Source organism: Ochotona princeps, chromosome X (genome assembly GCF_030435755.1).
Source record: "Ochotona princeps isolate mOchPri1 chromosome X, mOchPri1.hap1, whole genome shotgun sequence".
In the NCBI taxonomy this organism is placed as follows: domain Eukaryota; kingdom Metazoa; phylum Chordata; class Mammalia; order Lagomorpha; family Ochotonidae; genus Ochotona; species Ochotona princeps.
The window spans coordinates 27,337,633-27,355,155 of NC_080865.1; the positions used below are offsets into that span (position 1 = coordinate 27,337,633).

A 17,523-nucleotide genomic window follows, 5' to 3' on the forward strand; every position below is an offset into this window, starting at 1 on the left:
CTTCACGCAATGTGGAGTGACAAATGTTCTAAAACCAAAGCCACCTTTCCCTCAACACAGTGTGTACCAAGCCAGGCCACCAAACAGCACAGAACTGAAGGCAGCCCAGCTTCACTGTACAAACTACAAGGCTGCTTGGAAACACGGACCTGTGTGTACATTAGTCATTATAACTAAGCTGACAGAGGCACTGGGCGAATCAAGTCAGATTCAGACTTACAGGTACAAAGATCTTAATGAGCGTTTAGTTCATGTACAAGTTATTATTGTTCTCTTATCTAATCAGTAATCGTTCCCAGTTTAGGCTCCCATTTAAAAACCAAGCAGTCATGATGAAAGGTCAGCAAAGCCAGGACCTTCACATTTAACTGCAGCATTAGCTATGTTCACAAGGATATATTTTAATTCTATTAATGGCTTTTCTTATTCAGTTAAAATACTTCTTAGGCATCCGCAAGATGTCTTAAACCTGGGAAATGTTTAAATTCCAAGCACTTGCACTGCACACATTTGTGAGGAAATCAACTTACAGTAGCAGATTGTGTGTATATAAGCCTTAAACAACAAGCATGGCCTCAAACAATTCTAATACCAGGAAATTCTGCTGCTGAGATTTAGCCAAGCCACTGTGCACTGGTTAGAACTGGCTGCAGCCCTGGGCTCTAGTGCGGTGTGGCACTGGGGCCAGGGACTCAGAATCACAACACTGATAGTAATGGAAGCCAAAGGGGTAATGGAACGTCAGTGTCCAACAGCATGTAAAGTCCATTTCAATATGCCAGAGACTTAGTACTTTATGTTATAGGTAAACCTTGCTTTGGCTGTCCACTAAAGCATTAAGATACATTTAGTTTAGTCTGTATATTTTTAAGTGTATACATAATTTCTTGGTCAAAAGCACCTGTCAATTAGCTGTGACAGGAATTCTCAAACGGGAAAAGCAAGATTCCCAAGGAGCTCAGGCAGTGCTTTCCCCAGTAAAAGTCACACAGGTTTCTCAAAAACGGAGCAGATATGGGATATCATCAAGTCCCTTCTATGTTGTTTTTTCTTCTGGTTATAAAAGGCACACAGAACCTGTCTCCTGAGAGCACTGGGCAAGTGAAGCCAGAAAGATCCATCCTGGTCCTTCCCGTGGTCGGCAGAGTCATGCTTTGTCAGACGCCTACAGTTACAGGCTCTTGCCATAAACCTTCTAAGGCATTCTAATTAAACGGGTGAGATGGATATTAACCTCAGCATTTCTTCAGATAAAAATATAGTAATTCCGTTCTTAATGTAAATGACAGTGCCTTTTAGGATGCAGATTGCAATTTCCCAGTCACAACAGTTCAAATGACAAAGGAATTGACAAGGAAGGGGTGCCATGTGACAGATGCAACAGTCCAACATTTTACACTCAACCTACCTGTTGTCACAAAAGCATTCCACATGGAAAAATGGTGAATGCCATTGACTTCCAAATAGACTGAACTTTGGCAATTGCCCTTTTCATGTCTAGCAAATGTGAACAGTAGAGTAGAATTAAGTGTTTTTCTCAAAAAAAAAAAAAATCTTCAATGTAAAAACATTTTAAAACATTAAGTAATTCTATTATTAATAGGCATTCCATTCCAAGTTTGCCATTTTCAAACCATTTGGAAGTCAAAGATGAAATGCAAAGCAGTTGCACCAATCTATATAGAAGACTCAGTGCTAAGTGTATCACAAACATCACTTTGTACACATACGGCCTTTGACATGGCATGCTGCTGGCAGAATTATCCAGAGTATTCAAATTAACAAGCCAGTTTCTGGTTAACAAAAGTGAAAAGTATTTAAGAGAATGGATGTTCTTTCAAGTGAAAGCTCATTGTTTCCAAAGGAGTCAGTTTCTGTGGAAAACAAAACCCTCACTGAGAAGCCAAGAAGCAAAATGATCCAACAATGTCACACTGCAGGGTTTTCTCCAGGAAAATCTCAGAGAAAGAAGCATGATAAAGATATCTTTTATCAAAGATGATGGAAGTTGGATGTCACTTAGTAGAAGGACACAGTTTAGATACTGTGGGGGAATCTCGTGTTCCTGAGACAGCAATACTTTTGAAACTCTAGCTCTGAAATCGAGACAAGGACTATGAAATCTGGACATGCCGCGACAGACTCCCCAAGATTTCCATGGGATTTCTATCAAAGGCTATTCCCTGAGACAGGCAAGGGCAGTGAAAATGTAATTCTTTGAGTAGGAAAAAATACATATAGAATCAATTTTATCTATTTCTCTTTGAAGAACTTAGGAAAATAAAAAGATTTATCATTATGATCTATATTCTTTAAGTGTTACTTTTTTCCTTTTAAATGATCATTTATTGTGAGGCCAGGCGTGGGAAAGATGCTTTCAAAATACACTCTCTTATTTGATACTTCTCGTAAAACCTTATCACTTTGCAGAAATAAAAATGCAGCTCTTATAATGTACACAAACTAGTGGAATGCTGAAGTAACTGGTTAAAATGCACTTTTAGAAACTGTAATATGAAAAAGTTAAGCAAACCTAATGGAATCCTAAAATGATTAGAACTTTTATAGAATGCAATTGTAACTGTGCTTTTGGAAAATATGTGAAAAACAAATCCAAAATACCTCTCCATGTAAATTAAAAGCTCAAGCCATGGTATTCAAAATTAAAATGATTTACATAATCTACTATACTTTGTGTGTTTTTTTAGTAATTAACCTTCGTGAGGCTGATTTTGTTCTCCTTAGTGTTTGGTTAACTAAAGTGCTTAATACAATTTCCACAGAATATATTACCCTCTCCATAGATGAATATTATTTTGAACTACAACCTGACAAAAATCTAACTACATCTAATCATGCTTGATTAATCCAAATGTCACTGAGAGATTTATAGAGTGGAGAAAATATTTGTCAGGCTATGTTCTACTCTTCTCCTTGTAAGCTTCCTGGATCCAATATCACCACAGATTTACCACCTTAATTCTTTGTGCATCTTAAAAAATACACGCAAACGATCCCCAACAGGCCCAAAGGGGCCATGAGAGTGCAGATAGTAGGCTCTGATCTCAGTCATTTTCAACAGATGGTGCGGCTGGCCCGCTGGCAGACTGGGTGCTCCCCTGGGAATCACGAGGAGCCAAGGATGGTGAGAGCTCAGGTGGCTCCTACATCTTGGATGTTTTAGGCATAAAAAAGCACACACCTACAATTAGCTGCCTGGTGGCCTTATTTCAACACACGATTAGTGCATGACTAGGGGAGGCTCTCTTTGATTGCGGGCATGAAACTGTACCTGACATCTGGAGACTTTCTGTCACAGTGCCCTCCAATGCTTTTGTTTATGCAAATCTGTCCATTTTTCAAGGGTGACAAATTGGCTGTAGCTACAGGAATAAGTAAACACAACTCATCTCCCTCTCCAGTCAGTTAAATCTCAAGCTGCTGGGTCCCTGAGCTCTCCTCCAAAGGGTGGCCAGTCAGAAGTGTGAGGAACTTCTTCCCACAGGGAGACGGGCACGGCTGCAGGCAGCCATTGTCGTGTGCCAAAGAGCACCCTGCATCTGGGCTACCCTAATGCTATCCCTGCTGCCTTGGGGACATCCCACTTTTACAACTGAACAGAAGGGCAGAAACAGGAAGTCTGTGATACCAATGGCTGCTGTACTTTCTTCAGTTTAGGATAGTAAACATAGCTGATGGCACCTCTACAGATTTGAGGGAAGCCTTCTCGAATAATCCTTTGCTCCATGTCTAAAAGCAGTCTGGTAGTAGGAATGAGACCTTGCCTTGTGCAGACAGCTGTTTCAAGTCCAGCATCATGCTTCTGAGGCTTTAACTTTAAAAAATTGATTTATATGGTCCTAAGAAGTCTATAACCTGCTATCATTAGTCTTCTATTACAGGGACACCATTCAAGAAAATCTGTAAACGCTGACACTTCTTACGTGACATGGCTCCGTGCTGGCCAGCAAGCCAGTGAACTGCCCAGTGCACCTGAGACTTCAGCACAGGGCTTCAGCAAGGGCCCCTGCAGCACTGAGCAGAGCCAACATAGAAGGCAGACTCTCCAAATCTAGTTCAATAGACTCAAAGGTGAAAAGGACTCAAGACCATGAACACTTGCTCTGCTAAGAAACATCTGTCCACAATGAAAACATCACTTCTAAGGTTTGGGGCCATCCTCTCTCTACATATCCCCAACCCTAGCTTGTTTTTTTCCTCCATAGCACTCACCTCCCATGTGCACTCTAACATGGACTTGTTCAGTTTCCAGGCTGTTTCCTTCAGACATCATAAGCACATGAGGTAGTGGCTTCTGCCAGCTTTGAAAAGCCACATGCCCAGCACTTAGCACACTTTGTAGCACAGAGCAGACACTGGGCACTAGGGAAGTGGTAGACTGAACACGGCTTTCCTTCCCATCATTCTCTTGGTCCCCTTCGCTTCCTTGCTCTCTCACACGTGGTGGTGGGGGAGGGGCCCTGGGCTCAACTCTTTGATTGCCAACAGGAAAAACTAGGCTCCTGGCAGACCTTCAGGGACAGGCACGGTCAATGATAGAGTTTGGTGTGCAAAGCAGGGTGGCCTTCCCACTCCTTGACCATGAAACCAGAACTCTGAAGGTGACACAAGGCAATATTAACTGTCTGAACAGAATGTGCTGGCCTCTTAGGCAAGGGCTTGCAAGCAGTCCAAATCAAACTTCCTCCCCATGATCCACTTGCAAAATGCACTTTTGAAATATTCACCTGTGCTTCGATGTGGGCCCAAACCTTCCAAACCATGGAAGGTTTCGTGACCCAATAGGAAAAAAAAATTCTGGTGAAGATCTACTATTTTCTATTCCTTAATTGACCAGATTTTGAAATGGGTTGCCTGAAAAGGCCTGACCTCAGAGGGTTAACCCATCAGGGAGATGGAGAAGTGCCACAAGGTAACACACAAGAGCTTCTGCTTCTCCTGATAACTCAGATGATGTGCAAGTTGGAAATATTCTATCATATTTAATCAACTAATTAATCATTTTCAATGACTGATAACTTCTTAAGTTTATTAAAATGTCACATGCCCCCTATTTTCAAGCCAGAAGGTACTGATATCTCTAATCAATGACACAGGAACCCGAGTTAAAAGTTATCTTTCCACACGGAACAGTAAACAACCCCCTGTATCAATTACATTGTTAATGATGCTTTCCTGCTAGCAATACTGGCTCCTTCTGTTTACCAATATACAGATTATGAAGGACATTATCTTAAAAGTCAATGTTTAAGCACCTGGATTGCTGGGAAACTTGGCAGAGTAAGTGCATGTTTATATAAGAGCCCCTGCTCTCCAGCACACCTAGTCAAAGGCTGAGCAAGGAGTAGTCTATAATGAAAGTAATAAAAGCCAGAGTCCCATACCACGGACTCCAGGGACGCCTCTGACAGCCACAGTGAAGCTAGACATTGATCAAAGATGATTTCTCATGTTCCTCCCTGTCTTAAGCAGACCACAACCACTGGGTAGTTAAATGGAGGGTTTCCAAGAACTCTCCCATCACCAATCCTTTCTTAGTAAAGACAGGCAGCAGCCAGGAGAAGCTAAGTGCACTCTGTGTGGGCACATTTCTAGAAACAAAAACTAAGAGGGGAGGGTGGGACCCCAAATATACTATCTGTATTCTTTCCCTCTGCTCCCTGACACAGGAAGACCGGCGGAAAGGAAACAGGGCCCACTACAATATGCACACTCCATACAATCCAGCCGAGTGGAATTATGAACCCATCTCACTGCTCTGACAGTAACAGTTGATAGTAAGGAGGGAACACACAAGGGGATTGCCTCTCAAAGGGACTTGGTCACCCCCAAGCCACAAGATGCAACAAATCCACAAGAAGGCACTAGAGTTGTAGGGTTAGGGTGATCATTCAAACACTTCTTGCTTTAAAAAAAAAAAAAAAAAAAAAAAAGGAGGAGCCATGGGAAAGCAGAGGGAGGGAAGTGGGATCACGTGGATCAATTGGTCTAATGCTAAAATTAGGTAGGAAGAGTAAGTTCTGGTGTTTGGTTGCACACTAGGGTGGCTATAGATAATAATGATGTGTTGTATATTTCAAAATAGCTACAAAAAGGGATCTAGAACATTATTACTATAAAGAAATGATCAGTGTTTAAGCTGATGATAAACTAATGAACCCCCATTTGATCACTATATGAATTGAAATACCACACTGTTCCCCAGTGTAGCATGTTCCAACTGTACACAAACTTATTTGTAAGAAGAGATGAAGTGGATGTATCCACAATCTTCTTGGGCAGGAAAAAAAACTGGTCCTATACAAAATGGAAATAATAAGCAGAAACAGCCATCACAACACTTGTGCAGCAATAGAAAAGCAAGACAGTGTAAGAAAAAGAACACAAGAAGCAAACAATATGAAAATTCTCTGGAAAAACCCTGATTCCAGAAACCATGAAAACTGTAAAACAAACAAAAAAAATGAAATAAGGACTGAAATACAGCATCATGAGGAGTTAAAGAAAGAAACAGAACTGTTCAGGACATGAAACCCATATTAGAAGCAATAGGGTCTAGACTCAATAGTGCAGAAAAACTAAGGAAGTGAAATGGAGGATAAGAAGTGAGACAAAATTCCAAAGAGAAAGGAAAGACAAGAAAAAGAGAGTCATCAAAGGAAATCAAAATGCCAAGAACAGATAAGTGAGAGCTACTATAAGGACAAATTCTTGGAGAACAGAATGAACCTATTTGTACTGCAGTAAGGCTTGAAATACCAAAATGTGATGTTCACTCTGTGCCAGAAACTGCCAAGTCAATAGACAACTGTGAATCCCAAGATTTCCTGAAATGAAGTACTTGAATTTGAAGGATAAATAAAGAAATCACAAATGTCCAGGGCCAACTATCAGGATCTACAAAGGAGGCATGCACCCGGAGTCAGACCTCTCTGGCATCCCCACAGCACTAACCCACTTCCTCAGCACAGTGCTGAGGTGCGATACAAGAATCCGAGAGCCTGCCAAGTTATTGTTTCTTCCTAAGTAACAGCAACAGAAATACATTTGCAAGTATGTGAGAAAAATCTAGCTGAAGCTGTAATCCAGTTCACCAAATGATAAAAGCAATAATTCTCAGATGTGGAGTCTTTGCATGAAAGAGCTGGCAGTGAACACTGAATTCACTCACAGAATTAAGCCTAAATGACTGTGGTAATTGTCTACATTTATATCTTTTAAAGTTGGTCATCTTTCTAGGTAAAAATTGCCAAATCCATATCTCTTCTATCTATGCCAAAATGGAAACACACAAAAGGAAACCTCCCCTGAGTGGAATTACCTTGTACTACCTACAATTTTTGGTTTAGAGCTCACCCTTGAGGACAAATACAACCAAGAAATTATTTAAAAGAGATAATGCTAATGCCCTGGTGTGTGGTTCAGAGCTCTAGCTTAGGGACGAAAAGACCAACTATTCACTTGGGCTTTTTCCGTCCCTTACCACGCCACCTTGGCGAACCACTTAGCTGCTTTGGGTTTCATGGCTGCTTTGGGTTTCATGTAAAAAACAGAGGTGTGCCTGTGCGGTTCACCTCATGGCATGGTTAGGACCCAGTGGGATGCAGTATGCACACCATCTTTGGAATCTAACAGCAAGACTGTAAAAAAGAAAGACCTGATATATCAAGAAGCCAAAATCAGATCCTCCAAGACAAAGACAGGATCAGATAGCTCCTGTGGATCCATCTCTACTTCCTTCAGTTTTTCTATCCTTTCAAGTCAGCTGTTAGCATAAAAAGGAAATTCAGCACTTTCACAGATACAGACTAGATTTTTTTTTAAAATGTGGAGGCAGTGATAGTTTTAAGATGATACAGAGGTACTGTCCCACTACCCAAGGTCAAAGTCCATCATTTTCCTCTTTGGTTCAACTCATATTTACTATGCACCTACTCTACACCAGGCACTATTTCTAACAGCAGACCCAGTCGCCAGATACTTAAAAGGAAGTAAATGACCAGGCATTACAGAGATGGAGAAGAACTTCACTGAAAAGAGGACATTATCTACTTAGAAATCTGACCATTGCTTACAGACAAATGCAGCACACGGATAGAAGCTGCCACTCTACAACTGCTGCCTGTGATGCTGGTATCCCATACAGGTGCCAGTTTATGTCCCAGATGCTGCACTCCAGGCTCCCTGCTAATGTGCCTGGGAAAAGCAGTAGGGTAATGGCCCCAGTGTTTGGGCCCTGAAACCCACATGTGAGACTAGATGAAGCTCCTGGTTCCTGTGTTTGGCCTGAATGCCCTTAGCCATTGTGGTCATTTAGGAAGTGATTCAGGGGATGGAAGATTTCTTTCTCTGTAATTCAAATAAATAAAACATTTTAAAAGGAAATATAAATGAATATGTAAGTAATGGGTCTGGTAAACTGTAGGAACATGAGATGTTTTGGAAACTCGTTGTTTTAGGAGAAAAGTGAAATCTTGGTGAAGAAAAAAAGCTGTATGTACTTCGGTCAGATGGAAATGAGTAAGTCTAAGAGAATACTAGTAAAAGACTACTGCTTAAGTCGTTGAGACATTGAAATAAATTTGTGCTTTTGAACAAGATTTGCAAAGAAAGAATGTGAAAGGTTTGGTACACTATATTCCCCATACTCGGCCCCTTCCCTAGTGCCTACTGTGAGGGCCTGGTGATCAGTGGGCATTCCTCTAACTACTGCAACACTACCAAGACAGGGAGGCGGTGACATGACCTAAGTCTGTTGGCTCCTTTCCTACAGTGTACCACATCTGAAAGTGTAAATGAGTATGGTGGGGAATTGAGGCTTACTAAGATAATGATACACTACTTAATATTTCAAAGGGAGTGAGGGTCTTTAAATGTAAAACACCATTATTACCACAAGGAAAAATCATCATATAAAAGAGCCCCAGCCCCAAGACACTGATTCAGTCCTCAAACCCACACGCTGCCATATGATTCATCTCCCCCCAGTTTCTGGGAAGTTCATGACTATTTCTTTCACCCAATTGACTATGAATTCTCTAATGGGATCCTTCTAAGGACGGAAAAGATGAGATCTTTCTCACGTGAAGGAAGCTCCATGAACTCAGGTGACACAATAAAAGGGAAGACAAGAAGACTCAGTGTGATGAATAGAAACAGATGTAGTCCAACCATGTGCAACTACTCGGTGCCTGACTGCTCCCCAAGGGGAATGCCCCTGCTGTGAAGGCAGTGGGGACAACTACACTGCTATTACCATATAACTAAGGAGGAAGACTACTTCAGAAGCTTAAATTTCTGCACCAGTGGACTCAATACTGAGGAACTGGACTGAAACCTTTACAAACAGACATTAGAAGAGAGCAGAAGTCAGGCTAGAAGATACATATATGAAAAAGAGAATCAAGAAAAATATAACCTGTGCAGCTGCATAAGATGCTGGTTTTAATCTAAACACTGTGAAAGCTTCTACTTCTAAGGATAATACATGACCTCATGTCTCTTTCTTTACCCTAAGTCCTCTGCTACTTCCCACTTGTAGCAATTAGTAAAGCACTGTGAAAATCAAACTAAGATAACAATACTAAAATGAGCTAAAATTTACAAAAAATTAAAATTACAAAGACCTACAGCATTTTTTCAAAATAAACTAGAGAGAACTTTTCCCTTCAATAATCTATTTTCCAACTAGTAAAGTGCATCACACAGGAATTGCCAATTCCTTAGACTACAAAGGAATATAATACAACAAAGGTACAATATTAGAGTATTGAAATTTTTACAGAAGCACAAAAACTCCATTTCCCACTCTTTGTAAGACTTGGTAATGACCAGAGTATGGTTTTCATTTAAGATCTTTGAAACCAAGTAGTACAGTGAAAAATTTCAAGACAACTTTTGGAATACTTTAATCAACAGAATGGGAATATACATAATACCTTTGAAATAAAATCAACGCATCTTTAAGGTCTAACACGCAAGTACCACATCTCACAGTGAGAATATGAAAAGCTGGAAGAAGGAGAAGCCTGAAATGGAGAGTGGCGTGAAGGGCCTAGGACTGATTTATCAAGAGAAGTTCAGTGGATGTCTTCCACTTCCAAATTCCCTAGGCCCTAGTTAGAGGTACTAAATCTGCTATTTGGTCACAAAGAACAGCAGTAGGTTCTGCTGTATGTGGACTAGGGAAGAAGCTCATTTGCTAGGGAGGCTGTAGACCCGGGACTCTCTAACAATGAGATGGAGAGTAGGAGGGCAGCAAGCTCAAAGGAGGCACTGTGCTCTTTTGTGACAGGTGTCAATCACACCAAAGCAAGATACTATGAAAAATTAAGCAAGTCATGACTTCAGTGGAAAATCTGGAGTAGCTACAGGAAAGACTCCATGAAAGGTCTACCTTGCACACAGGAAAACATACATTCAAGCACAGGAAATAGCTATGGTGCCACACTCAGAGTTGGTAGAAGAAAGAAGTTCTCTCTGGTTGACTTGCAGAAGACATTCTTCACAGATGGGACCAAAGAATTCAGGTCTCTAGAAAGTTCTATTAGTCTTGACCTTGTCCCTATGAAGAAAATAATGAGAATATCCACAGTGAGTTTATGAGTAAAACCACCTCTTTTAACCAAGACTTACTCAGAGCATTTAATACAGCGATAATTCAAAAATCCTTGCCTTATCTCAGAATTATTTTTATGGTTACTAAAAAAAATCATCATTTAATTATTCATGTCTACTTTAAAACAGTTCTTTACTCTTATTTAAAAACCTGATTAGAAATGGGGAATGATTGCTAATGAGTATGGGGTTTCTTTCTGGGATGATGAAATAATCCAAAATTAGATAGTGGTGAGGATAGCACAACTCTGAAAACACTCAAACCCACTGAACTTGGAAACAGTGAATTTTATGAAGTGTGAATTATATCTCAACAAAGCTGCTACTTAAAAACCTTCTTCAAATTTCTCATGTACAAACATCTAGTGAATTTACCATACCTAGTAAATACATTCCCCAAATCTCTATCAATTATCTTATTTGTACATTTTAACAATTTTGATACTCAGGCTAAGAATTTTAGAATTTACAAGTTTTATGTTAGAATTTGTCTAATAATATATTAGAAATTAAGACTTGTATGTAATCAGAGTACAACAAAGTTTTAAGATTGCTTTAAAGACAATATTCAATTAAAGTCACCTTACTAGAATCCAAATACAGTTTATCTATAAGTATTGTTCCTGCATTATCCAAATTCCTCTATCAGAGCAACAGCTTGATTTACTGGTTACATAGAGGCTGAAAATGGAGTCAAGAGCAACTGATCTCATCTGTTTCATCAAGCTGATTTAGTTTATTCCTATCTGGCAATAATGCCAGTCAAAGTGTGTATGGGTATGTACATCTATATATGCAGTGCACACATACACAAACCAAACTCCTCCAAATTTCACCATCAGAGACGAGTGGCTAGTCCAGCAATACCACATACAAATTCATCATGAGACTTCTACGGAGAAAAATAAACTTTACCAATACTACTAGAATGGTACAAACTACAAAACTTTATAAGCTATACTCACATACAATACCTTTCTGTTGTATTCCAGATGTTAACAGTAAACATTCAGGGAAGAAACATCAGGGAGAAACATTGCAATGGTAAAATAGAATACAAAATATAACATAAATTTATGATTTCAAAAACATATTTTTATAGCTTTGCCTAGAAAAAAGAGCTAGAAAAGGCATAATGAGACTCCTAATCCTCAAGATTAAGTTTCTAATACTCATTAAAATAAGACTGAACTCCTTAGGGGTAAATTCCAGGACATGGGCATGGAAGCTAATAGACAAGCCTAGCATATCATCTTGGGCCAAAGATCAAGAAAGCTCTGAGTGGGTGTTTTTCAATGGAACATATGAGATTCATATCAAACGGGCTCTGCTGGCCAAAGGTAAGCATGTTTAAGCACAAAAAAAGATAATGATCTCCAGATGCAATAACATAGATTAATTTCACAAAGACACCAAAAAAAGAAAAACACAAAAAGACGCAACACATATGCTGCTTTTGTTTCAATTCAAGAATAGAGCCTATAGTTAAGAGTCAGAAAGACGGTTATGTGTTACAGACAAGGAGGGAGAAGAGATTGGCTCAAAACGCATCTTTTAGGATGCTGAAAGCACACATGTAAAAGCACTTCAAATTAGATACTTCAGATTTGTGCACTATGTGTTATACTGAGAAGCAGTACTGAAACATATTAAAGAAATGAAGATTTACAATGATAGTACGTAACATCTAACTTAAAATAATACTACATTTAAGGTGTGTTTGAACCTAACTTCCTACCTTGAAAAAATGTTAAAGAGAAGTTAAGCTTCCCTTTAAATTTAAAGAGAAAAAACTGAACACACATTGGAAAAAAATGTACTTCAAGGTACGTAATGGCTTTAGTTGGTGAGAAAGAACATTTCTCTAAAGGAGAATGTCCAGTAATCACTGTCAAAGTGATGACTTAAAAAAAAAAACTTTTTACAAACACTAGTATCATTGATTCAGGCCAAAATGATCAAAGAGTTTAAAAATTAGAATGGCTGGTATGCAAGCAGACATCTACTCAGTGTGAAATAACACCACAGATTACTCTGGCATGAAACAAGGAAGATAACAGTCATCCATCATCTAAACTGAGGTCAATCCTAATATCACTAATGGTGGGTCAATTAGATATCATGTGTCTTACAGGGTACTGGTGCAACAGGGCTTATGGAATATTCAGCAAAAATGTTTCACTGAGCCTTTAGATTAACTTTCAGTTCACATATAAGGAATGGAGACAAATAAGTCAAAAGACATTCCTCCCTTCCCCCAAAAAATCATATTAAAGTGGCACATTTTGCAGGATAACCAACATGGTCTCTCAAAAACAGAATGTTCTGCATTGACACTGACAATAGGTTGAAAACACACAGATATAATCCTGGAGTGTTTCCTGGTTTGGAAACACTGGAAATTTTAATGAGATGATAATTTGTGGACATGGAAAGATAAAGACGAATACATGAAACAAAAGCAACTCGTAAAACAGTAGGAATAGTATGATCTCATTTTGAGAAAAATATACACACATATATAGCAAAATATTTGACAGAACATACATAAACTGTAACAGGGCAGTATCTAAGATGTGGGAATTTAGTCATTTGTCCTTACATTTTTAAAAACATTTGTTTTGAGTTTTTCACAATGTATATATCCTTCTTTTCTATTAATAAAGCTTTTTATTTAAAGATTTATTTCCTTTTTTTTTTTTTGAGACTGAGGTCTAATTTATTAGATGGTGTAAGGTAGTCATTTTATGAAGCTAACATTTAGAGGCCTATAGGGTGAGACAAGACAGGAAGATTTATTTCTTTTTATTGCAAAAGTTAGATATATAGACAGGAGGAGAGACATAAAGGAAGATCTTCTGTCCAATGATTCACTCCCGAAGCAGCAGCAATGGCCGGAGCTGCGCCAATCTGAAGCCAGGAGCCCAGAGCCTCCTCTGGGTCTCCCACACAGTGCCAGGATCCCAAGGGTTTGAGCTGTCCTCGACTGCTTTCCCAGATCACAAACAGGGAGCTGGATGGGAAGCAGAGCTGCCGGGATTAGAACCGGCACCTATATGGGATCTGGGTGTGTGCAAGGCGAGGACTTTAGCCACTAGGCTACCGTGCTGGGCCCATTAAAGCTAATTTTTAAATAAAATAACTCAATCATGCTTGTAGAATCAGAGCTTACTGGTAGAAGAAAAAAAACTGGAAAGCAAAGTCCAGATTATTTTCCATATGACCATAAAATAGTGAAACTTGCTATCCTGTGGTTGGTAATCTTTTTTTCTAACATTTTTATTGTGATAAACTATATAACACGTAACATAACCATTGCAAGCATTTTAACTGCACAGTTCGGCAACATTAAGTACATTCACACTATTGTGCATCCATCATCAGTATCAAGTTCTATAAACTTGGTCACAGCCTGAACTAAAACTGTAAGTACTGAGCAACATCTCCCCTCTCCTCATGCCCTCTTGTGCCTGGTAACAAACAACCTTTCCACTGTTTGGCTCTACAAATTTGACTCCCCTAGCTATCTCACATAAATGGAATTAGACAACATTTGTCCTTTCCAGTCTGGCTTGTTTACCATTATGACTTCAAGGTTCATCCATGCTATAGTATATGTCAGAACACCCATCCCTTAAATGGCTGGTAATATTTTACTGTATAGATGCACCATATTTTGCCTATAATGAAAGATAATTTCAACTTACATATTTTTTCAGCTTTAACCCAGAAAACTTCTTGAAATAATCTTCTGTAAACCTCTAAGGATGATGACAAATAGCAAACTTGATTGCTTTTCAAGTAAAACATAACAGGCCAAATCCCTACTTAAAGGCCGTTAACTTCTACAAGTGTAAGGATTCCTAGACTAGTGGGTCCTTTATTCATACTGCACCTGTGGCTACCCAATTCTTGCTAGGCCTTGGATGAGGTGAAAAGTCTGCACTACTTTTTCCTTCTTTGGGAATCACTTTGCTTGAAAAAAAAAATGCTATCATCAGAGAACTTCAAATCTAAATCATGATGACATATCATCTCATCCCTAAAAGAATGGATATTATCAGAGTAGACACAAACTAACCATTGCTGGAGGGTATGTACAGAAAAGGAACCCTTACTGTTGTTGAGGGTATAACTTAGTGCACCCATTACAAAGAACAGCATAGAGGATCTTTAAAAATTAAAGCCAGGTCTACTGCATGGCCCAGCTATCCCACTTGTGGGTATACTGGAAGAACTGGTATCAGTATATGAAGGGAATACCTTCATTCTTACACTCACTGTTGCACTATTCATAATAGACAAAACACAGAGTCAACCTAGGTGTACATCAATGGATAAAGAAAATGTGATATATGCAAAATGGAATATTACTCAGCCATAAAAACCAATACAATCCTGACATCTGTAGCACAATGGATGACACTGGAAGTCATTATGTAAAGAGAAATAAATGTGCTAGACACGGAAACACAAATATCTCACATTTCTTCTTCTGTGAAGTTAGAAATGAAGAACAATTTGAATTCAAGCAGTGGTAACTAGAGGCTGGGACGAGTGGAGACAGAAGCTGGTTGAATAACAGGTATGGAAACAGTCAGATGCACTTAGTGTGCCATGGAAGAGTGGAAGTAATTAGAGTTCACAGTAACAGGTAGGTTATTGTATGTATGAAGAACTGGGAAAACGAGCTGGTAGGCTCCAAACCCTAAAAGGAGTTATGGAAATGAAAAGTGAATGGCCCGGCTTGATCAGTTCATTCTGTATATGTACTGAATTATTGCACTGTATGCCATTAAAATGTACAAGTATTACATGCGAATCAATTTTTAAAACACAAGGAAGATAGGGCAGAAAGTATCAAGCATCTGGCTAGTACATCCAAGGGACAAATCAGGTTTTTTACGATAGAAATCGAAGTAGCACATTACTGTTTAGCTTTATATTTTGACGCATCTCTGGGTTCCCTGCTGGGATTGCTCCAATCATCAGCTTCGGGCGTGGTCTTGTAATGGCGCCATGCAGACTTATTGAACACTGGCAATCTCTCAAAGGACTCACTTGAAAGAGCCTATTGGAAAAATTAAAATATACATCCGAAGGTCCACAATGTCATTGTTCTCATGTGAAATAATTATTCAAATCCTTACTATTTAAAACAGAAGAAACTGCAATTTGCAATTTAAAATTACATTCAAATTATTGTAACAGTTACAATGTCTAGGAAAAACTAAAGCTATTTTTAAGGGAAAAAATTATTTATTTGGAAGGCAGAGTGACAGATAGGAGAAACAGAGATCTTCCATCCACTGGTTAAATGCCCATATGCTCACAATAGCCAAAGCTGGGCCAGGAGCCTGGGACTCCATCCAGGTCTCTCACATGGGTGGCAGGGACCCAAGCATTTGGGGCATAACATGCTGCCTTTTCAGACATGTTATCAGGGAGCTGGATCGGATGTCAAATAGCCAGGACTCAAACTTAACAGTCCGATATGAGATGCAAGGGTCCCAACCAGCTTAACCCACTGTCTGTGACACCTACTGCAAAGTTTATTAGTTTTTAAAATTACTATAAAGAGAACAGATTTAATGTAGTTCAGAGATACAATTCTAACACTATATTTCCCTCATTCCTTCCTTCACGACCCAAAGCTTTTTAAAAGAAATTGTAGGGCCCAGTGTGATAGCCTAGTAACTAAATTCTCGCCTTGCAAGCACTGGGATCTTATATGGGCGCCAGGTCATGTCCTGGTTGCTCCATTTCCGATCTGGCTCCCGGCTTGTGGCAGTGGAGGACGGCCGAAAGCCTTGAGACCCTGCACCCACATGGGAGACCCAGAAGAAGCTCCTGGCTCCTGGCTTGGGATCAGCTCAGCTCTAGCCATGCAGTCACTTGGGAAGTAAAACAGTGGATAAAAGATCTTTCTCTCTGTCTCTCCTTCTCTCTGTAAAATCTGCCTTCCCAATAAAAATAAATAAATCTTAAAAAAAGAAACTGCAAACATTCATTTATTCAAAACAAGCGCTAAAATACACATGACCAGAACAGAGTGCCTGGTCTGTTCCGTTAGTACTGCTCTGAAATATTCACCTGTTCTGCCTACTGTTAGCACCCGACAGCTCTCTAAATGGCCTGGGAGAAGTAGTGTCATGCATACCTGATGTATAAACATATGCCATCAAATAATATCAAGTATCATGTCAATCAGCTGCACTTGCATTTAAGAGAAATACTCTTTACTCGATGAACTACGGCACTGCAAATAGCAGCATGCTATGCTTTCCCAGGCCACAAGCAGGGAGTTGGATGGGAAGCGGGGCCACTGGGATTAGAACTGGCAGCCATATAGGATCCCGGCACATGCAAGGCAAGGACTTTAGCCACTAGGCTATTGTGCCGGACCCTGGACCATAATTTTTTAAAACTAAAATTTGTAACTATGGCTTTAAGAACTAATTTATCTCATTTATATACGGGGGAAATTTTATGTACAGGGAAAAAAATTGATTAATACAGTTTTAGGAACAAAACGATACAAGTTTTATAACTCAAGATTTAATATTTTGCTATCACTGAGCCTAAAATCCAAGGAAAGGCACAACATGATTTTCCCATTAAACCTGCAAAAATTTGAGCTGAATATAAGAGATAACTTCATCAGTAAAAATGCCTTTACAGTGACAGAAAGCAAACGCAGTACCTTTAAATAAATGACAGCATCAGTACCCACTCCTTCCATGGAATACAGTTTTAGGTCTCCCTGAAAATATCTAGCATATAGACGAGAAATCGGCAAACCGTAGCCAAATCCAGCCTAGCAAGAAAAGAAAATTAATGCACTGATACAGACACAAATGCCAGCATGTTCTATATGAGAATATT

The 17,523-nt window shown here is 39.4% G+C and overlaps 1 protein-coding gene across 1 annotated transcript in view; it reads right to left on the reverse strand.

Moving 5' to 3' along the window:
• Positions 1–9,905: 9,905 nt before the first annotated feature.
• PDK3 (pyruvate dehydrogenase kinase 3) overlaps positions 9,906–17,523 on the reverse strand; it is a 69,283-nt gene continuing 61,665 nt past the window's right edge. Inside the window, exons 10-12 of the mRNA XM_058658425.1 lie at positions 17,342–17,455; positions 15,570–15,709; positions 9,906–10,585 (exon numbers count right to left, since the gene is read on the reverse strand). Coding sequence (XP_058514408.1) covers positions 10,555–10,585; positions 15,570–15,709; positions 17,342–17,455 — 285 coding nt within the window. The 3' untranslated portion in view covers positions 9,906–10,554. The remainder of the gene's footprint in view (positions 10,586–15,569; positions 15,710–17,341; positions 17,456–17,523) is intronic.